Here is a 19562-nt window from a genome sequence, read left to right on the forward strand (position 1 = left end):
TAGCAGTGTATATGATTCTTCTGTACTTTTCCTGTGTGTTATGAATGGGAAAAACAGAGTACAGGGTTATGATAACTTAGCTAAGATGGGAAGTAGCTAAGCCCTTTTTATCACCCTGCTTAATGCCTTGCTGGAAAGCTGGAATTTTCCCTTAAATACAGGAAAGTTAAAGGCAGCCTTATCTTCTAAGCTGGTGTTGAGTTGTTCTTGAATCCCCATATTAAACACATATATTTGGCAGTACCTGGTAGTTAAATAACTGCAGCTTTAGCGTGCTAACTAGGATAATGAGACACCCAAGTTTGAAACTCCCTTCTAGGGGGTGTTCAGTCTGCCATTAGAGTAGAAATTGTCACTGAATGTATTTTTATTTGTCCAGTCATTCAGATAATTAGGTGTGGTCCCCTTGCTGCAGATTTTACTGTTTTTTATTGAGATTTTATGGTTTTGATTATTTTATCACTGTATGGTTTAATTTTTAGTGTTAGCTGCTCTGTGCTCCTGATTGGAGGAAATGTGAAATATAAAAATAGTGAGTGGTATTCAACTCAATTGCTCCATCAGTGCAAGGACATTTAGCTGTGCAATGGAACTTCCTCTTCCACTCTCAGGTGCCCCGCCCCCTAAATCAGTTTTGGGAGTTGCCTCAACTCTTCAAAGCTGACTTGGGAAGGGTGCACATGGGGTGGGGAACTTGAACTGTGTATATCTTGGGCTTACAGAAAGAGTGCATTGGGTACCACACAATGAATGAATGATAATAATAAAAATACCTTGCTGAGTGTGATACTCCAGGTGAACAGTACAGTGGTGCCCCGCAAGACGAACGCCTCGCAAGACGGAAAACTCGCTAGACGAAAGGGTTTTCCGTTTTGGAGGCGCTTCGCAAAACGAATTTCCCTATGGGCTTGCTTCGCAAGACGAAAATGTCTTGTGAGTTCCTGCGGGTTTTTTCCCCCTTCCCCCCCCTTTTTCTAAGCTGCTAAGCCGCTTATCAGCTGATCTGATAAGCCGCTAAAAGCCGCTAATAGCGCTAATCTGCTAAGCCCTCAATGGGCTTGCTTCGCAAGACGAAAAAACCGCTAGACAAAGAGACTCGCGGAACGGATTAATTTCGTCTTGCGAGGCACCACTGTACTGTTAGTTTGTAGAAGGTGAATAATTTTTTTATCTCTATGATTATTCCAAATTAGTGGAACAGATGCCCTCCTTTGGTTTGCATAGAACAGATTTGAAGAAAGAAGTGAAAGGATTTTTGGAGTTGAGATTTAAATTTTCAACTTCAGCTCTGTCACTGGTGAATTGTCATAGTAATTCTAATATTGTAATTGCATAGTATCTGTTTTGCAAACTGGAGGTACTGTCGTTCTTTGTCTGTTAAATGGCCTAGCAAGACCTCAACATGTACAGTTGATTACCTCAAATTCTATTGATTTAACTTGGAGCTTTAGGGAACATGGTCACTTTGACCCATTTTTCATTTTGTTGGAGTGTTTCATGCTGTCCTTATTAATGCATTGGTCTGACTCTACATCAAGATCTGGCTATTGATTGACATAATAATAGCTGGGAGTATTGGAAATACTGAGAGCCATTCTGCAGTAATGGAATGGTTAGACTTGCTGGATGTATGGTTTTAGGCACTATTATGTAAGAGGAATACAATCAATTATTACTTACTTGGGGTGAAATCATGTTTTCCTTTAACTACTGGTTAGCTTAGTTTAAAAGTATATCTGGGTTATAATTACTGCATTACTACTGAAAAACATGGTGAGCTGGTTCAGTTCTGAGTGTCAGTTCAGAGTATGGAGGAAGGCATACCCAAGCAGTGGGACACACGCTCTGAATGCAAAAAGTTCTAGGTTTAGTCTATTGACGTCTCTAGTTAAAAGGACTGAGTAGAAAGGGATAGAAAAACCTTTGTCAGAGTCCCTAGAGCAGGAATGACCAATGTGGCGCCTTCCAGGTGATGTTGGACTGTAGCTCTCATCATTGAACATTAGCTGTGTTGGCTGAGGCTAATGGGAGTTGGTCCATATCATGAGACCACTACATTGGCTACCTGTATCCTAGAGCTAGAGCATGGTGCCCTCCAGACATTGTTGAACTCACAATGCAATCACCCCCAGCAAGCATGTCCAGTGGTTGGGGATGATGGGAATTGTAGTCCAGCAACATCTGGTAAGTGTCACATTAGCTGCATACATCTGTTCCAGAGGGCTGCTGTGAATCAGAGTATACAATTCTGGGATAGATGGGCAAACGGTCTGACCTGGTTTTTATTAATTTTTATTCTTAAAAAGTTTGCAAATTGCTTGAAAGGTAAAAACAAAATAAAATTCTCTTAAGGTGGCCTTTAAAACAAAACCAGTAGTCACAGATCTCAAACCATGGATAAAAGGCAGCATCAGGAACAGCACCCATTGATGGGCAGCTTCCTATGTAGCTGAATAATTTTCATTTAAAAAAAATACTGGGCATGGTACCCCTTAAGGTCTTAGTCTCACCACTTTCTTTTTAAATTACACACAAAAATCTTCATGGGCTCTTGTGTTCTGTTGGTGATTCACAATTTTTAGATTCTCTAAAAACTGGATTCTGAATTTTGGATTCTCAACCAGGAACTATCCTAGTAGTAAGCAAAAGAGTATTGGCTGCCGCCTCAGGGGCCACATGCTAGTCCGTGTGGGGCACAGAGTGGCAGCCCCCCAGGTATATTCCTCTGTTGGAAAACAACTGTGTGTAACACAGTTTACTAGCCTGCTGCCCTTAAGGGCAGTTGAGGACACTGTCCTCTCATCAGTGTTTAAGTGAGATTAAATGGCTAGTTCAGTTGATTTCTGTATATTCTTCCCCTGCCTGTCTTGTCCTTCCTTTCTGGTGGTAAAATGTATTGGGCCCAGCCGCTTCTCAACACTTTTGTTAGGGATGGATAAACTATATTAGACCAAAATCAGTTTATCTCAAGATCATAATTCTGTATGTAAGAAACCCATCCACTTCAAAATAATCATGATTGTTCTTGTGCCTTCCAACCACCTAATTAATGGCCAGTCCCAGCTAATCCTGTGTTAAAAATAGACAGAATATCATATATTTGGCCTGAATTGAGTGAACTATGCAAGTTACTGTTTGATAAACCTTTGAACAAGGACATAAAACTGATGTTTAAAATGGGATGTTTTACCACGATTATGGACATCACTTTAGTACTACAACACTAAAATAACATGACGGAGATCAAATTAAAACTAACTGCTGTGGTATTTAATCTGTTTTAATGGACAAAATAGGCTCACAAGACTTAGAAAAATTAAACTGCAGTTCAAAATTGTCTGTTTTCAAAGCAGTTAAATCATTTTGTTCTCAAATGACCAAATCCAAAGTGTAGAATTTGGCATCTCTTAGCGATTTCTTATTTTGAAAGCAAATAAAGTGCTTTTCATTCTTCAGACTTTATATCCAGATGGTAACCTGCAACCCAGATATGACTTGCAGCGTGATCTTAACTAGTGCCTGAAGGTTGTCACAAATTTTAATTAAGGTGTACTAAAAATATTGCCTACAGAGTCACTTTCAGGGGAAAGAACATTTGTTTCCAAAAGTTGTATGCAAGTGAGATTTCATGCTTCATGTTGAGTTTTGGATGTAATTATATCTTACCACTAACTGCTTGGAGAAGCATTATGAAAATATAATACTTAAACTTTTTATTGCTGTCATAATAAAATATATGCCAAAATAAATAAGTTGGTATTTTAGATGCATTTTAGTTGTATTTCTTTTTTTTTTTTTTTTGCTTTTTTGAGTGTTTTACTACTTTAAAAAGTGCTTTTTAGGTACATTTTCATTGATCAGTGACTGCATATTGCCCAAGTATATTAGAAGTCTATACTGCTAAGTGACATCAATTTCTTAATGAGACTGTTTATTTATTATACTTAATATCCTATTGTTACATACCGTAAATGTACAGTGCATAACAACAATAAAATCACAATAGATAACTAATCCCTATAATAATCATCTCCTGCCAACCTAGCAGTTCGAAAGCACATCAAAGTGCAAGTAGATAAATAGGTACCGCTCCGGTGGGAAGGTAAACGGCGTTTCCATGCGCTGCTCTGGTTCGCCAGAAGCGGCTTAGTCATGCTGGCCACATGACCCGGAAGCTGTACGCCGGCTCCCTCGGCCAATAAAGCGAGATGAGCACTGCAACCCCAGAGTCTGTCACGACTGGACCTAATGGTCAGGGGTCCCTTTACCTTTATTATAATCATAAGCAATAAAACAATATAAAATAAGAGTTCATAAAGTTAAAAAAAAAGTCAGCCAATTAAATTAAAAACATTAGAAAAGAGCAAATCCACAAATGCTTATTGAGTACAGATTTTGGCTGTACTGCTGATCAGGTTGTACGGCGTGACAACATGCATGTATCACCTTTGGAAGTCCGACTGGCAAATAGTCTTGCAAGAGATAATTAGCCCTCAAAAAAATATTGTTCCATCTGATGTCCTATCTGTGTTTTAATACTTTATGACACAGATAGCATTATGAATGTGTTGGGAAAGCCATCTCCCTTTTGAGTGGCCAAAACTTTTCAAGCTTCATTATTCACCTAGAGGCAACATTTAGTACTCCACAGGTGAGTGACTGAAGTAGCTTCTAAGAAAATGGAATGTGGACATTTATTCAGTACTGTTTATATTGTCCATTTCCTCTATCATGGAACTCGGGGTGGTGCATCTGGGATTCCCAGGCAGCCTTCCATCCAGGCACTTTCCAGATCCGGGCCTGCTTAGCTTCAGCAGCGTGGTTTCATCATGCGTCTTCATAACATGTCATTCAAACCTTCCATGTGTACAGTTTCTCTCCAAGTGGTGCAAGTAAAGACATGGGCTTTTTAAGTTTGTCCATATGTACAAGTTTCAGCGTTTTAAAGAATGTTACAATTCATCTACAGTTGCAGATTTTTTACTACTTTGGAGATCGAAATCTTCAAAATTCTGTAGCCTTGACACGTGTATCAGGTAGCAGTCAATATGAATATATTGCAGAACCAGCATCTTAAATTATAATAATTGTTATTTTGGTTCTTAACAAAAAAAAAGTGGATTAAAAAAAATAGTTTTCAGCTCACTTGCACCTTATTTTATAAGAGAGAATGTTTAAAAAGCTACATTTCATGACTAGCACTCAATTATCGTGCATAGTGAAGGAGAACACGAGAAATTGTAGTAGAAGATAAAAGGACATCATGCATAAATTAGCTATTAATATTTTGTAAAAAAATACTTGCTTTTCGCATGCAACAAAACCGTGGCTTAGTGCAGGGTAGACTTTCACATGGAGAAGGGCTGAAGTCCTAGTTGCTCCTAAGCATACAGTTGCAGGGTTATGTACATGTACCTGCAATCTGCTGTGCACAAGTTGCTATCCATGAAACACTTGACAACTTTTTCATTTTCTCTTATGTGGGCTTATGCACAATCATCAGCTACATTCCACTGTTTTCTGGACTGTGTAAAAAGTACGGGGCTAGAAGGTTGGAGTGATGGAACAGATCTGTGCACATAGTACAGCTTGCGTCTTGAACAAAAGTTCACACTGATGAAAGGGATGGCATAGAAGGCCTTTCTGGCAGTTGTGCTGCCTTTTAAAGGTGCACAGTTAGTGCTTTGAAAACCAGAGAAGCCCAGTGAACAGTCATGAAATAGTGGCGGGGGGGGGGGGGCTGTACACTGTACCAAAACAGCTGCTGGTCCTCATTTTAATAGTTGCATGTTTCTTTCATATGTAGCTTTAAAAATAAAGTATGTGGGTAGCATTTATCCTCATAATAGGTGTTGAGAAAATAGAATTTGGAGTTATTTATATGGCAAATGAGTAGAAGACTGAGGTAGTACTTGAGGTGGGGACGGAGATCTTCAAAGCTCTCAAATTTCAATTTTACAGTCATAATTTGCTAAAATCAAATGAGTTGATGCACTTTTTTTTTCTAGCTCATCGCTATGTTCGTTGAAAAGCCAGCCAGCAACTTGAGCTATAGCATTCCTAAATCTGAAAATTCAAATTTTCCACCTGCTTGTTAAAGCAATTTTGGGTTATGGTCCTTTTGACATGGTTGCTTTTAAAGAGCGTTATTGGCAATACTTTTCAGCCTCTGACACTTAAATGGGAAGAGACTCTAGCTCAGTGAAAAAGCACGTCCTTTGCATGTTCAGTCCCTATCATCACCAGCTAAAAAGATCAGATAGTGCTGTGGAATGTGAGCTCCCTTTAACAGAAGCGTGAGTAAGCAAGCTCATGCAACATATTGCATGTTTTGCCAGCTGGGGCAATAGCATAGTTATGGCTGCCTCTGGGCTGAGCTGCCTTTGTCTTGGTGTTTCTTTCACTGTCTGAAGGAAGCCAGATACTGCAGTGACCATGCTGCTGCTGTGTTTCCTTCTACTACTGCCAGTCTGGGTGGAGTCTCTCTCATATGCACCACAACCACAGCTGAGGTCTGTGAATGTGCATCTGTCAGAAGAAAAGAGGAAGCCTAGAGAAGGTGATGATAAGAACCTTGCCCGGAGGCAACTTTTATGCCCCATTTTCAATCAGGGCAAGTGTTTTATTACAAGCTTGCTCTGTGCATAGTCAAAAATTTCCAAGCACTTTCTGAATATTAAATACAAGTAAGGGTGAGAGAAGCCATTCTGCTGCAAAAGGAATTATTGTGCCTGCAGATGAACATGTTAGTCCATTGTTGGGTCTGTGAAACCACTGAAATGTTAGAATCTCTTATATGTGTCTTTAGAAATGTCTCCAATTCTTCTGCACGATTAACATTTTAAATATATTACCCATTTACCATTGAACACAAATGACAAGTGGTGTAACCCATAGTATTACAGTATAGATAATCAGGTGTTAGTTTGATATCAAAAAGCTCAATGTAATCTGATGAGTGGTACTGAGTGAAAAGGTTTTGCTTTAGGGATAGCTCTGAATAAGATATCTTACTTCCAGTTCTCCATTTTCTAAGTCAAAACTGCAAATCTGACTTCTCATTCCCACAGGCTGACGGTTTGGCAAATTTTACTACAATATCTACTCCTTGTCCTTTTCCTTGAGCTAAATATTTATTTTCTTTATTTGTCTGGGAATCTGTATTTTGCAGTTGCACTAAAGCACTTCACTTGTGCACTTCTAAACAAGTGCTTCCTTTGTTTTGAAGCTTTTCACATCTGCTTCTGTTCATGTGGTTCAACTTGCCTTTGCAAGCCACATTTTCAATATAGCAGATGCAGTGTAAAGAAAAGTGGGGGATGTGGCAGGAGCACAGCTTGCAAGTTGCCAATATTACATGGTCTGTGTTATTGCTGTTTATAAGTTTTTAATTTAGTTCATGTTCTAAGCATGCATTTGTGACTTCAGTATGCAGTAATGAAATGTGCATTTATCTAAAACAGTGCTCCGTGGTGAAAATGTTATTAGCAACATATGAAGGAAATTCTCTTGCATGTTGTTTGTAGAGAGCTATTGTCGTGCCTAGAAATGACTAGTTGTCTGAGCTGTGAACCAGGAAGTCTTCTGGTTCAAATGTTACCTCTGCCACAAACTCACTTCAGCAGACTAAACTGCTTCTCCCCCAGTAACAGCATCCATCATTAATAAAGGATATTAATCCTATTTTAGGGCTGATCTAAGGCAGAGGTCCCCAATCCTTTATTCCTATGAACACATTTGGATTTTTGAGCAAGGATTGTGAGGCACCACCCGCTCTGGTCACTTCTCACCCCCACCTCCAAGAGTGAGAAAAATATAAAGTGCATGTACACAGACTTCACTTTTTCAAGGGATCCAAGCAAAAACCGGATCCAGTAGCATTAATCTGAGCCTTAAAAAGCACATAGACTTGAAAGAGGATGTGGGAAAGAGCATTACTCTTCCAGCTTCCTTCTTCAGTTCTGTCTACTGTTCAGGGTAGAAAAAGCTAATCACCCTCACCACCTGATGTTGAAGGGGGTAGTGGGGGGGCAGAGCTCAGAGGCTTTGGGTGTGCCAGGGGCAGACCTCAAGGGCACCATTGCGCTCATGGGTGCCACATTGGCGACCCTGCTCTAAGAAGATACATATGTGAAATATACATATATGCAATATAACTGTTAAATGGTGTTCTAACATTATAAGATTAAAACAAGAGCAAGTAATGGTGCCATATCATACTTGTTGGTTTTCGTTCGTTTAGACACCTAGCTGTTGGGCAGAAGAGGTATTAGAAAAGAGATCGCATCAGCGTTCAGCTTCATGGGGGAGCGCTGATCAACTAAAAGAAGTAAGTGTTTAACAGTTTGACAAACAGGAGGCCCTCAAGTCTCACAGGTTCACTGGATGTAGTTTGTCCATGGGAGCACATTCATGTTCTTCTCCCTTTTACAAACTCCCAATTTAAGGGTTTCTTTAATGTGAGTGAATGGACAGAATGCATTGGGGAGTCAGTAGAGTTCTTTGTGATAATACTGACATAAAGCTGTACTGCACTGTTTTACGTTATTGTGTGCATTGTTCCAAAGGTAGATAGATGCGTGATAAGAATCAAATCTGTCCCAGATTCAAAAATGTCCCCGTAGTGATGTTTGAAATATAACTTAGTATCTGTGACTCACATATTCTTGTCATTATTTGGCCACAATTAACATGAAAGCCAATTAATACATTTGGGTATTATATGTTAAAATTGAAATTATCATATACTGTCTGCACCAGTAATTCTTATATGCTCAGTTGACACCATAGAAACGGCATACTGCATATTATTGTAGATATTGTTGCTTGTATCCAATGCAGCACTAAGTAAATGCCTCTTCAGTGCAAGTGTTCCAGCTTGCTCAGTTGGACCCCCCTCCCCTGCAAGTCTCTGCTGAAATATGTTAAGAGGAGTAAAACGAACAAAATTAACACAGTGAAGAGCAAGAATAGGGTGGTGTTAAACACCTATTCACTGGGAACAATGCTAACATTCTTGATGGGTTTAAGGTTCAAACTGAAAATATATTCAAAAGGTGCTAAAAGTGTGATTGTTGCTTATAGGAGCAAGATCTTCTACATATAATGTCGCACATTCTTTACATGACGAAATAAAATGTGCAGTTTATTTATTTATTTTTATATGATGCCTTTTTGTGGCATCAAAGCCTAGTTGATTTTTTTCTGGTTAGCTAACATTGCCACCTGGCTGTTTGTTTTAAGAGTAACTTCAGAAGGCTATTTCAATTTACATATGCAAAAGAGCAGCAACCAGCAGTTTTTTTCTGAGAAAGGTTGCATTAATCAATCCCATCATTATTAGGCTTTTGCATTGGAGGACAGCCCTCAGTTGTATTTGGGAGTTCATCATAGACTCTATTAAAATCCACTGTTGTAAGTACAGTACACCATTCTGTCTTAGAAGGCATGTCCAGAGCTCTGTAAACAGGTCAGAATTAGTGTATCTTCTTTCCAAGGCAGATGTGTGAATTACAACATTATGTTTTTATGAACATTTAGATATGGTTGTGATTCTCAAATATACCTCTTTATCTTCTCAGAACAATCATAGAAAGCAACTCTTCATGTTAAGCTAATAGTTAGTATTTGGAAGAGAGCATTCATATCAGGACAACTAAATTCTATGCGAGAAGCAGTAATCGTAACCCATGTTTATCTCTGAAGTGTGATATTGTAGTTTTGTAGTTAGTCTTATTTGTATGGCAGGTGCCTTTCCTCCCCCTTTCAGCTAGACTCAAGATGTGCGCATTGTCAGTTACACGCCTTCTTTTATTTGATTTTGTCTCCTCTTCCTGCTAGATTGCCAAATTGAGACAGCAGCTCCAGCGCAGTAAACAGAGTAGTCGTCACAATAAAGAAAAAGAACGTCAGTCGCCTCTCCATGGCAACCATATAGCAATCAATCAGACTCAGGTAAGCAGACAACTGAGCTTGTTCAGGCAGCCTTCAGAATTAAAAGTGATCATCCTTTTCCACTTTTGAATTTCTGTCTACAGTTTAAAATGGATTCCATAGTTATGAATTATAAGGACGATTTTATACCAGTTTTAATTCATGCAGGAAAAATTAGTGACAGGTTGTTTAACAAGCCTGGAAAAGTTGGGGAGAAATCTCCTGTTTAAAAATAATAAATTTGCAGCGTTGAGTTGACCAGAAACAAGGGTTAGGTTTGAATCCTGACATCCAAATTACTCACTAAAAGCAGTCAAGGAGTGCCATTTTCTCAGCAGCAACAACCATTTATATTATTTATAGTCACAGTTATTTGACCTTGCTGTCCTCCTGTGGACTTGTGATGTTTTAAAAATGCTAATATATCACCACCTGGTTATTCAGTCCTGCTGACCAAGGAGGTCCTGTTTATCTTTGTCATTTTACTCCCACTGAAGCAGGATACTTGAACCATCTTATTAGTCACAGCCACCTTGCTAGAAACCCTCGTTTTAAGGATTTAAAAAGTGTTTGCGCACCAAATGACTATATACAGCATTAACAAAGATTCAGCAATACAGTGGTGCCTCGCAAGATGAAATTAATCCGTTCTGCGAGTCTCTTCGTCTAGCGGTTTTTTCATCTTGCGAAGCAAGCCCATTGATGGCTTAGCGGATTAGCGCTATTAGCGGCTTTTAGCGGCTTAGCAGATCAGCTGATAAGCGGCTTAGTGGCTTAGAAAAGGGGGGAAAGGAAAAAAAACCTGCAGGAACTCGCAAGACATTTTCGTCTTGCGAAGCAAGCCCATAGGGAAATTCGTTTTGCGAAGCGCCTCCAAAATGGAAAACCCTTTCGTCTAGCGGGTTTTCCGTCTTGTGAGGCGTTCGTCTTGCGGGGCACCACTGTATTTTTAACCAGTTGTACCCTTTTTCAGTACTCATTCACATTTATCTGCAATCATTTTTAGAACAGGATATAAAACCCCCTGGCAGTGGTTCCCAAACATCCCCCTCCCCCATGGACCACTTGAAAATTGCTGGGGGTGGGTCTCAGCAGTCCACTTCAGTATTTCTCTTCAGCACAGGCCCTAGGGCCTTGTTAACTAGTTCAGTAATCTGCTGCTGGTCAAAATGCCCTTATTTTCCATTGTCTGGGGGGGTGGGGGGAGGTAATTAACTGCAGGGTCAAGTACAGATAGTCTTGACTGGCGCACAACCATTCTGCAGACCACCTGAATGGAGCTCACAGACCACCAGTATCAGTGAACCACAGTTTGAGAACCTTTGCTCTAACAAAGACTCCTGATAAGAGGTCTGTGTTTATTCAGCCCTTTCGGATGTGGGGTGAAAAATACCCATTACTACCATACACTCCCATACCTTTGGTACGGTGGGTGCACATTTGGCTGTTAGCATATACCGCTGGATATGTTTAATGTGTTTGGTTTTCTGATGTCATGGATGTCACAGTGTTCCTTGCAAGTATTATGTCCTTTTTCTTGATCCAGTACACTGATCACTTTGATAAGCATAGTAAAAGGTAAAGGTAAAGGTACCCCTGCCCGTACGGGCCAGTCTTGACAGACTCTGGGGTTGTGCGCCCATCTCACTTAAGAGGCCAGGGGCCAGCGCTGTCCGGAGACACTTCCGGGTCACGTGGCCAGCGTGACATCGCTGCTCTGGCCAGAGCCAGAGCCGCACACGGAAACGCCGTTTACCTTCCCGCTGGTAAGCGGTCCCTATTTATCTACTTGCACCCGGAGGTGCTTTTGAACTGCTAGGTTGGCAGGCGCTGGGACCGAGCAGCGGGAGCGCACCCCGCCACAGGGATTCGAACTGCCGACCTTTCGATCGGCAAGCCCTAGGCGCTGAAGCATAGTACTGAGCAGGTAAAGCTCTATAAGAGTAGGGACATAATCTTTTCTTCCTTTTCATCAGAAATCTAAGATGCATAGCTCTTTAATATTTCTCTACCTTCAGATGAATGCACAGCTCAAACTTTCACATCATAAATTCTCCTGCCATAAGTTTAAAGCTAAATTTGACATATCTTTTGTCTTTAAAGGCTTCTATATCGAGATCAGTCCCTATGCCACTCTCAAACATTTCAGTGCCAAAATCAGCTGTTTCGCGTGTGCCGTGCAATGTAGAAGGAATAAGTCCAGAACTAGAAAAGGTGTTCATCAAAGAGAACAGTGGAAAGGAAGAAATGTCCAAGGTAAGCTGATGCTAAGCATGGCTACTTTAAGCTGCATAATATAGAAATTGAATGTAGAAATGTGTGAATCTGTGCAAAATGACTGAACTAATCTCTGAGAGCATAAATACTCTGCATGTATTCATATAAGCAACTAATATAGTTAGTTTCAGTTTTACAAAGAACCTGGTAGTGTAAGGTGACAAAAAAACACTAAATATGTACTACTGCATTTAACTACTACGATGATGGTGGTGGTAAAGTAATCCAGGCATCTTGTGTGATTGGTATTTTTAGAGGTTAGTAATTTGAATAAAACAGTGCAAGAACTGATCTTAAAACACTCAGAGTGGTTACAATTTTAACTAGGCTGAAATCTCCTAAATACTGCTTTTTACACCATTTCCGCACAATTTATATTACAGTGTCATTGTCACTGTGGCAATAATACCTCCCAAAATTAAAGTGAAAAATAAAATGGACATACTTGTCCTCTTAACAATTTATTGCTGGCTGTTCAAGGTTTAGGTCTCTGAGCTCCTGAGCCCTTATGCTCTGATCAAGCAGTACAGTGAGGAGGAGCTATGTTGATTTCATTAGGACTCCTCAAAGTTTTAAGTGATTTGCTGGATTTTTGCCAGGGCTTCTGATGAGAGGCAATACTGAGCTGAAAAGAATCCCCTTTCCAAAGTTACAACTAGATCCAATATTTCTCTTCTTATCTCCAGAATTAAAACAGAGAAGTCACAACTGAAGAAACTATATTTTAGAAAAGTATACACATTTAAAGGTGGGGGAGTGTAGGCAAGAGTTCATACGTCAATATATTCAGTACTCCATATATGCAAATAATTTCTGTGTTGGATGAAGGCTACATGTACTATATTGCCTTATATTTCTTTATCAACTACTATATTGCATAATGTGCTTTTTAGACACTTGAAAATATGCCTGCTGAATAATTGGCACTTAGTATAATTTGATCTGCCCAATAACAGCAATTCATGCCTCATTTTAGGTCATAGGCTTTAATAAGCTCAAAGCTTCGTGTCCCATGCTCTCATGAGAGTTACTGAGAGATCATTAGCTATTGCTGACATCACAGTATGCTCTCTTCACAGGCATAATTGTTATTCCATTAGTAAGCATCCAGCAGAATGCAGAAAAGTTTTGCAGAAAATGCTGAACGGCACAGGTGCTTTTATATAAGTTTCTGGGATTTTGTTACCCTAAATTGAAAGGAGGTTATGAAGTAACTTGTATTTTAAGTAGGACAGCAAGCCACAGAATTGCAAAGTAGTTAGTTTCATAGGCTTACAGTTTTTTAAATTTTGGTTCTGTTGCTTTTGTTACGCATTATGATTGAGACAAAGATAGGCATATATGTACAAATATATAAATGTCTGTTGGAGACACAAACACAGCAAACCATGACATTAGTTAACTCAGACCTTCTAGCATGCCCTCATAGGTGGCTTGGCTTTGTGTCAGTTTGCCAGCTTGGCAGAAGACATCAACACTACCTCTGGGATGTATGAAACTTTCCCTGGTACAGCACACTGGTGCCAGCTGGTGCTGATGGAGGAAATGAAAATGAGAGAGCTGCTGCAGCTCCTTTATGTTTGAGTTTTTAAATATTTTGTTTAAAAAATAATTATCTATTAAATTTGTATACCACCCTTCATCAGTAGATCGCAGGGTGGTTCACAGCAAAAAAATGTAAGATAAGATACAAAATACATAATAAAAACAACAACAAACCAAACCATTGACCTCCCCCCCCCCAACACATTTAAAAGGACATAGACTGTTAATAAGCCAAAGGCACCTACAGGTGTATAATGAAGGTGCCAGGCAAACCTCCCTGGGGAGAGCATTCCATAAGCAGGGAGCCATTGCAGAAAAGGCCTGTTCTTGTGTTGCTACACTCCAAACCTCTCATAGAGGAGGCGCATGGTTCTAAAAGCACCTTTTAGAACCATTAGATCGGAAAGCCCCCTGAAGCAAATGGTTTGGGGTGGCATGTTGCTACCACCCTTCTGGCATGTCTGCTCCTGCAGTTTGTGTGCGCTCAGAGGATCAGGCTTTAAGTGTTACAAATGGAAAGCCTTCTTGAAACATTGCTTATTTGACAGCAAGACAAAGCTATTTTTATACATTTGTTGATGCCATTTAAAAGCTTTTGAGGGAAAAGTACTTAATGGAAAAACTTCAGTCTTTGTTTCTAAATCAGCCGAAAATGAAATGCCTTGAAGAATTGGAAAGCCCAGATAAAAAATGAAGTGAAAATAGTGTTCTGTAACACTAGAGTAATTTCTCAAACACTTACAGGATGTTGAACAAGAAGGCATTACCTAAGCTAAATCTTAGTTTCTGGAACTTAAGCCTTTTGTGTTTCTCTCAAAGGGAGTGCACATCAGTGTATTAGAATTTTCTTCATTACAGCTTTCTAGGAAAGCAAAAATTGCTGTGATCTTAAGGCAGAGTCAGTATTTTTGCATCACTCTTCTCTTTTGTCAGTATTTTCTTTGAAGTGTGATGCCTCTAACTTTGCAAATCACAATTTAATCTGTGTACTTCTTTTTAATCAACTTATTTACTGTGTTTGAAAGAATTGCTTGCTATGTTAATCAAGGCTGATGAGATGGTAGCTGAACAGTGGTATGAATAGGCTGTCAGTAATTCACTTCTAATGAATGACATGTCTATGGTGAGACCATCATACAGTTTGATATTTCTTTTTAGAAAGATTCCCAGTGAAAATGTAAGTTGTAAGGGAAAAAAGACTGCATAACTGTTTTGTAGAAAGCATGGAAGAGCTTCACTGCTTTCTTTCAACACTTTCTACCCTGAAAGCAATAATAAACTCTCCTTAAGAAAAGAGAAACTAGTTCATGGAAAAAATGAAGTCTGAGTTGACCCCTTAAATTACTGTTGCCTGCCCTTTATGACAAGATCCCAGGGGACTGTGCTTTAAAATTAGTGTTTGTGGGGTTTTTCCTCTCTTGATGTTCTTGGGGGGGGGGGGGGAATTTTAATTGTCTTTAATTGTAATAGGGATAGTCCTAAGCTGTGTGACATTTCCTGTCTCTTTTGAAATTGCAAAATGTCTTGTTCTTGTTTCCTTTAATATAAAAATGTAAAGGGACCCCTTGCCGTTAGGTCCAGTCACGTTCCTATTTATCTACTTGCACTTTGACGTGCTTTCGAACTGCTAGGTTGGCAGGAGCAGGGACTGAGCAACAGGGATTCGAACCGCTGACCTTCTGATCGGCAAGCTCTAGGCTCTGTGGTTTAGACGACAGCGCCACCCACGTCCCTTTAATATAGTTACTATTAAATAATGCCAAACCATTTGTTTAGTAAGCATAAATATCAGCATGTGGCCTAATGGCTGAAGTGTATCTAGCCTTGATGTTTATTTAAGGATATAGCTGCACGTTCAAGTGACTAGAATTTTCATGCAGTCTCTTGCACTAAATGAGTTGATGAACAGCATGCCATTGTGTCACTTGCCTCCTTTTGTAAGAAGCTGACTTCCCTCCCTCTCCCAAGGTCATTTCTGGCTTGAAAGAAATTAGCACAGGTCAAAGTGCCCTCCAGGTCCCAGACTTCACTCTGGGGCAGGAGTTTTCACTGTGCCTTTTAAGAATGTTGTTTTTGCTGCAGCCCTTGGATATTCCTGATGGCCGACGAGCTCCCTTACCTGCTCACTATCGTAGCAGCAGTACGCGTAGCATCGATACACAAACACCTTCTGTGCAAGAGCGCAGCAGCAGCTGCAGCAGCCATTCCCCATGCATTTCTCCTTTTTGTCCTCCTGAGTCTCAGGATGGGAGTCCTTGCTCCACAGAAGACATGCTGTATGACCGTGACAAAGGTGAGAGTCTATTTGAATAATTGGTTCATGGCTTGCTTTTGTTCTGCTGTACTGTCATTGTGCTTAAATCAGATTTTTGATTTCATTTTATTTTGTCGTGTTGGTGTGAACTGAAGACTGCTCATAATTGTTTTTGCTTGTTTACATTTGTTTTCCCTTTTGTTTGTGCAGTTTCACAAACATCTTCCATAAATGTCAGAAGGACACAGCAAATGAGCTTAACTCTTTATGAAAGCTATAGTATGAAAAGTTAAGGAAAAGCATGAAGTGAATATTTTATAAAATAGTGTGAGAATTATTGGTGAAATAAGTGAATCCAGAGTTTGTGGTTGCGGTATCACTTTTATTGGTCATTTAAAGGGTAAATTAGGAAGACAATAATATATTTGAGTCTAGTGTACAAAATACTATGGCAACAGAATGACTTGTGGGAATGAAATCAATGCTGGTCATGTTTCACTGTGTGTATTTAACAGAGTAATCCTATGCATGTCTACTCAAAGTAAGCCCCACTGAGTCCAGTAGGAATTGATTCCTAGAAAAGTGAATATAGGATTTTGCAGCCTTAAAAGCCTGGCAGCGTTCTCAGTTTTTGGCAAAGTCAATGGTTTTTTGAATTTTGCAATTCTACTCAAGCATAAGGGTTGGTGGTGAACCCAGAATTCAGCATGATTAGATTCTTGGTTTTCGGTCTCCTTTTTTTTAGATCTACAGTTTTAGCCCTTAGTGGCTGCAAACAGAAGCTTAGAAGTGTATGGCCAATGCTTGGTGACAGTGCAGAAACCACAAGGAGTGGGGAGTGGTTTCAGTTTTCTGCAAAGCTGCTTGGTTCACTTTATAACTATCAGGAGTAGAACAGATTATGCACAATGTGCAAATACATGTGTCTGTTTATCTTATATACCCCTTTTCCTCCATGGAGCTGAAGGAGACGTGGGACATTTCCAGCTGGTTTTCCATCTGCACACTGACCAGGCTCCTGGCTGCTTAGTCTCAGCAAAGTTGATGTACCATGTGCTTTCAGACCATGCCTTGGGATCATTATTTTGCTTGGTTTGTGGAATGAATGTAGGTTGTAGGATTGAATACGTGCATGTATTTTTAACACTAGGTGTAGGCCTCCTGGTCAACGTGAGCTGTTTTAAATTAAGAATAAAATAATGAAGTCTCTCGGTTTACAAATTTTTAAAACAGCAGAAGGGGAGTTCTCCATTTAAGTATTGTACAAAAAGAAAAAACGCCTTGTATCTTCCATCCTTTTCCCAATTATTTTTAGAGTGCTCCAGCTCTTTCTTCTTTTGTTTTCCATCTTTCATGCTAATTTCTGTTTCTGTTTTCTTATTGTTAGTGGCCACATCCCACCTTTATTTTTTCATATTCGTGCACATCATTTACAATTAAAGCATTTCCTCACATGCCTCATGTTTTTCTTTCTTTAACTTTCTTTCCCATCTGTAGCCCTGCCTGATAATCTCCCCATCCATTTTCTCTCTTTCATGCATGGACACTTCCTCAACCCCCACATGTGATTTTGCTGTCTTGGCTCTAGTTTCTTTACTCAGTTGGAGTCAGACACAATATTTTTCCATGAAGGGACAAGACATTCTTGAAATGGGAGAAAGAAAGAAAAAAAGAAAAAAGCCTAGGGATTGTGACTTACACAAGGTGTCCTCCAGATGTTGGAACTACAGTTCCCATTATCCATGACCATTGACTGTTAGTTGGAGCTGATGGGAGTTGAAGTCCAAAAACATATGGAGGAGAGATTTATAGCCTGGCCTGCCTTTTGGATATATGCTTCATGGTAAACTAAGTAAAGATCATGATCTCACTTTGATTTTTTTTTTTTTTTTTAATTCTATCCCACCCTTCATCATGAGCAATCAATGCTAGGTGCAATAAAATAATGTAAAACTACCAGACATTCACAAATACTCATACAATAAAACAAGGACGGATAAAAAACAAATCAATAGAAAAACAGTCTATAATATATAGCTATCTACATCTAAGCACCCAGTCTAGACACTAACAACCAGTAAATTTTTGGATGGCCAACCATCCTTTCAACTGGTATTCAAAGGAAACAAGCAAACAAACAAACCTTAGAAGGGAAAGCATTCTAATTATGATAATAAAATAAAAGTAATTATATGATTCTGCAGTTCACAACACATTATAATTAATGAAGAAGAAAGGCACAGCAGTACTAATACTTAGCAGCAAAAAGTAAAGTCCATTATTGTCACTTTCACATACTAGAAATTGGGTTAGCCAACGAGGTATCCTCTCTACGTTTTGGACTACAGCTCCCATCAGCCTCAGCCAGCATGGCCAGTGATCAGGGATGATGGCAATTGTAATAAAAAGAAATGTGGAGGGCACCATGCTGTCTACCACTATATTAGCTCTTTGCCACCACAGATCTTACATATCCCAGCCCTTTTTCCAAATTCGATGTTGCCCTTTGTATAGCTAAAACTCAAGCATTCAGCCCACCAAACCCAGAGGTACTAGGCTAAATCACCTCTAGAAAATTCTGGTAGGTTTCCTTAGTTTCATGCTCACAGACCTCATTCAAATGCTTGTTGAATGATTAACATTTGTTAGTTGGCGAAAAAGAATAATATTCTGCAGAACTTTAAGTCCATGTCTGTGCATTTTGCCTGTAGCCATTAAGATATGTTTCAGCAATGTCAGCATTTGGTTTTACAGAGAGGGCTTCTCTTACTTAATGACATCTGAAATGGTGAACACAGATAAGAGTTCTTTTGGAGTTGATGTGATAAGTGCATTCGATTGAAGGTCACGGTTCTTCATGGTATCTACACCTGCACAGATCCAGCTTTGGGAATGCTCTAGAGCAGAATGCCTGAAAATTAGCATTCACATCTACTCTTCCTAAAAGAGAGAGAGAAAGAGAAGTCTTGAAGGATTCACAAAACTCTTTTTGGTAGGCAGAGCTGCCACAATTTTCATTATCTTGGGTTATCTGATAATGGCTGATTGCATCAACAGTTTTAAGAACATATGAAGAGCAGTGTTGGATCAGAACAGAAGCCTGTCTAGTCCAGTCTGCTATTTCCCACAGCAGCCTACCAGATACCTATGTGTAATGGTATAGTGTGGTTACTCGTGCGTAAACTGCCTCCACTTCAATTAGATGGTTTGCTCAAACATGTTTAGGGTTAGAGCTCGCCGTCCGTGGCCTGTTAGTCACTTGCAGAATCTGCCAGTGGGCGTTTCTTGAATCTCTTCCAGCATGAAAGCTGCTTGACCCCAAGTCCCCGCCTATGTTCCCTGCGCGGAACGCGTCTGCGCAAGTAAGGGGATGGCAAGGGCGTGCCAGCGCTCTCTCCGCTGGTTTCGGTTGAAGGGTCTTGGAGCCCTGACACCGATTCCTCCATCTCCTCCCTATTGGTGTCACGCTGAATTCTTTCCCCCCGACTGGTTCCCTCTCCGGCATCGCTCTGGAGCCCTGCCTCCACTTTTCGCTCTGATGTCAGTTCCCTGA

General features: G+C 39.9%; 1 protein-coding gene and 1 long non-coding RNA gene across 4 annotated transcripts in view; one reads left to right on the forward strand and one right to left on the reverse strand.

Annotated features, from left to right (window-relative positions):
- GLCCI1 (glucocorticoid induced 1) overlaps positions 1–19562 on the forward strand; it is a 42439-nt gene that overhangs the window by 14590 nt on the left and 8287 nt on the right. For 2 of the 3 annotated variants that reach the window (XM_079948227.1, XM_079948225.1), the window contains exons 3-6: positions 8243–8329; positions 9841–9954; positions 12037–12189; positions 15838–16048. In XM_079948227.1, the coding sequence (XP_079804353.1) occupies positions 8243–8329; positions 9841–9954; positions 12037–12189; positions 15838–16048 (565 nt within the window). The remainder of the gene's footprint in view (positions 1–8242; positions 8330–9840; positions 9955–12036; positions 12190–15837; positions 16049–19562) is intronic. The other variant, XM_079948226.1, reaches the window with a different exon arrangement.
- LOC307199988 lies at positions 17359–19157 on the reverse strand. Its single transcript, XR_013832284.1, has 2 exons — positions 18480–19157; positions 17359–18437 (listed from the first exon to the last, which is right to left on the reverse strand). It is a non-coding gene; the product is annotated as an uncharacterized lncRNA (long non-coding RNA).

Source organism: Podarcis cretensis (assembly GCF_951804945.1).
Source record: "Podarcis cretensis genome assembly, chromosome: 12".
NCBI lineage: Eukaryota > Metazoa > Chordata > Lepidosauria > Squamata > Lacertidae > Podarcis > Podarcis cretensis.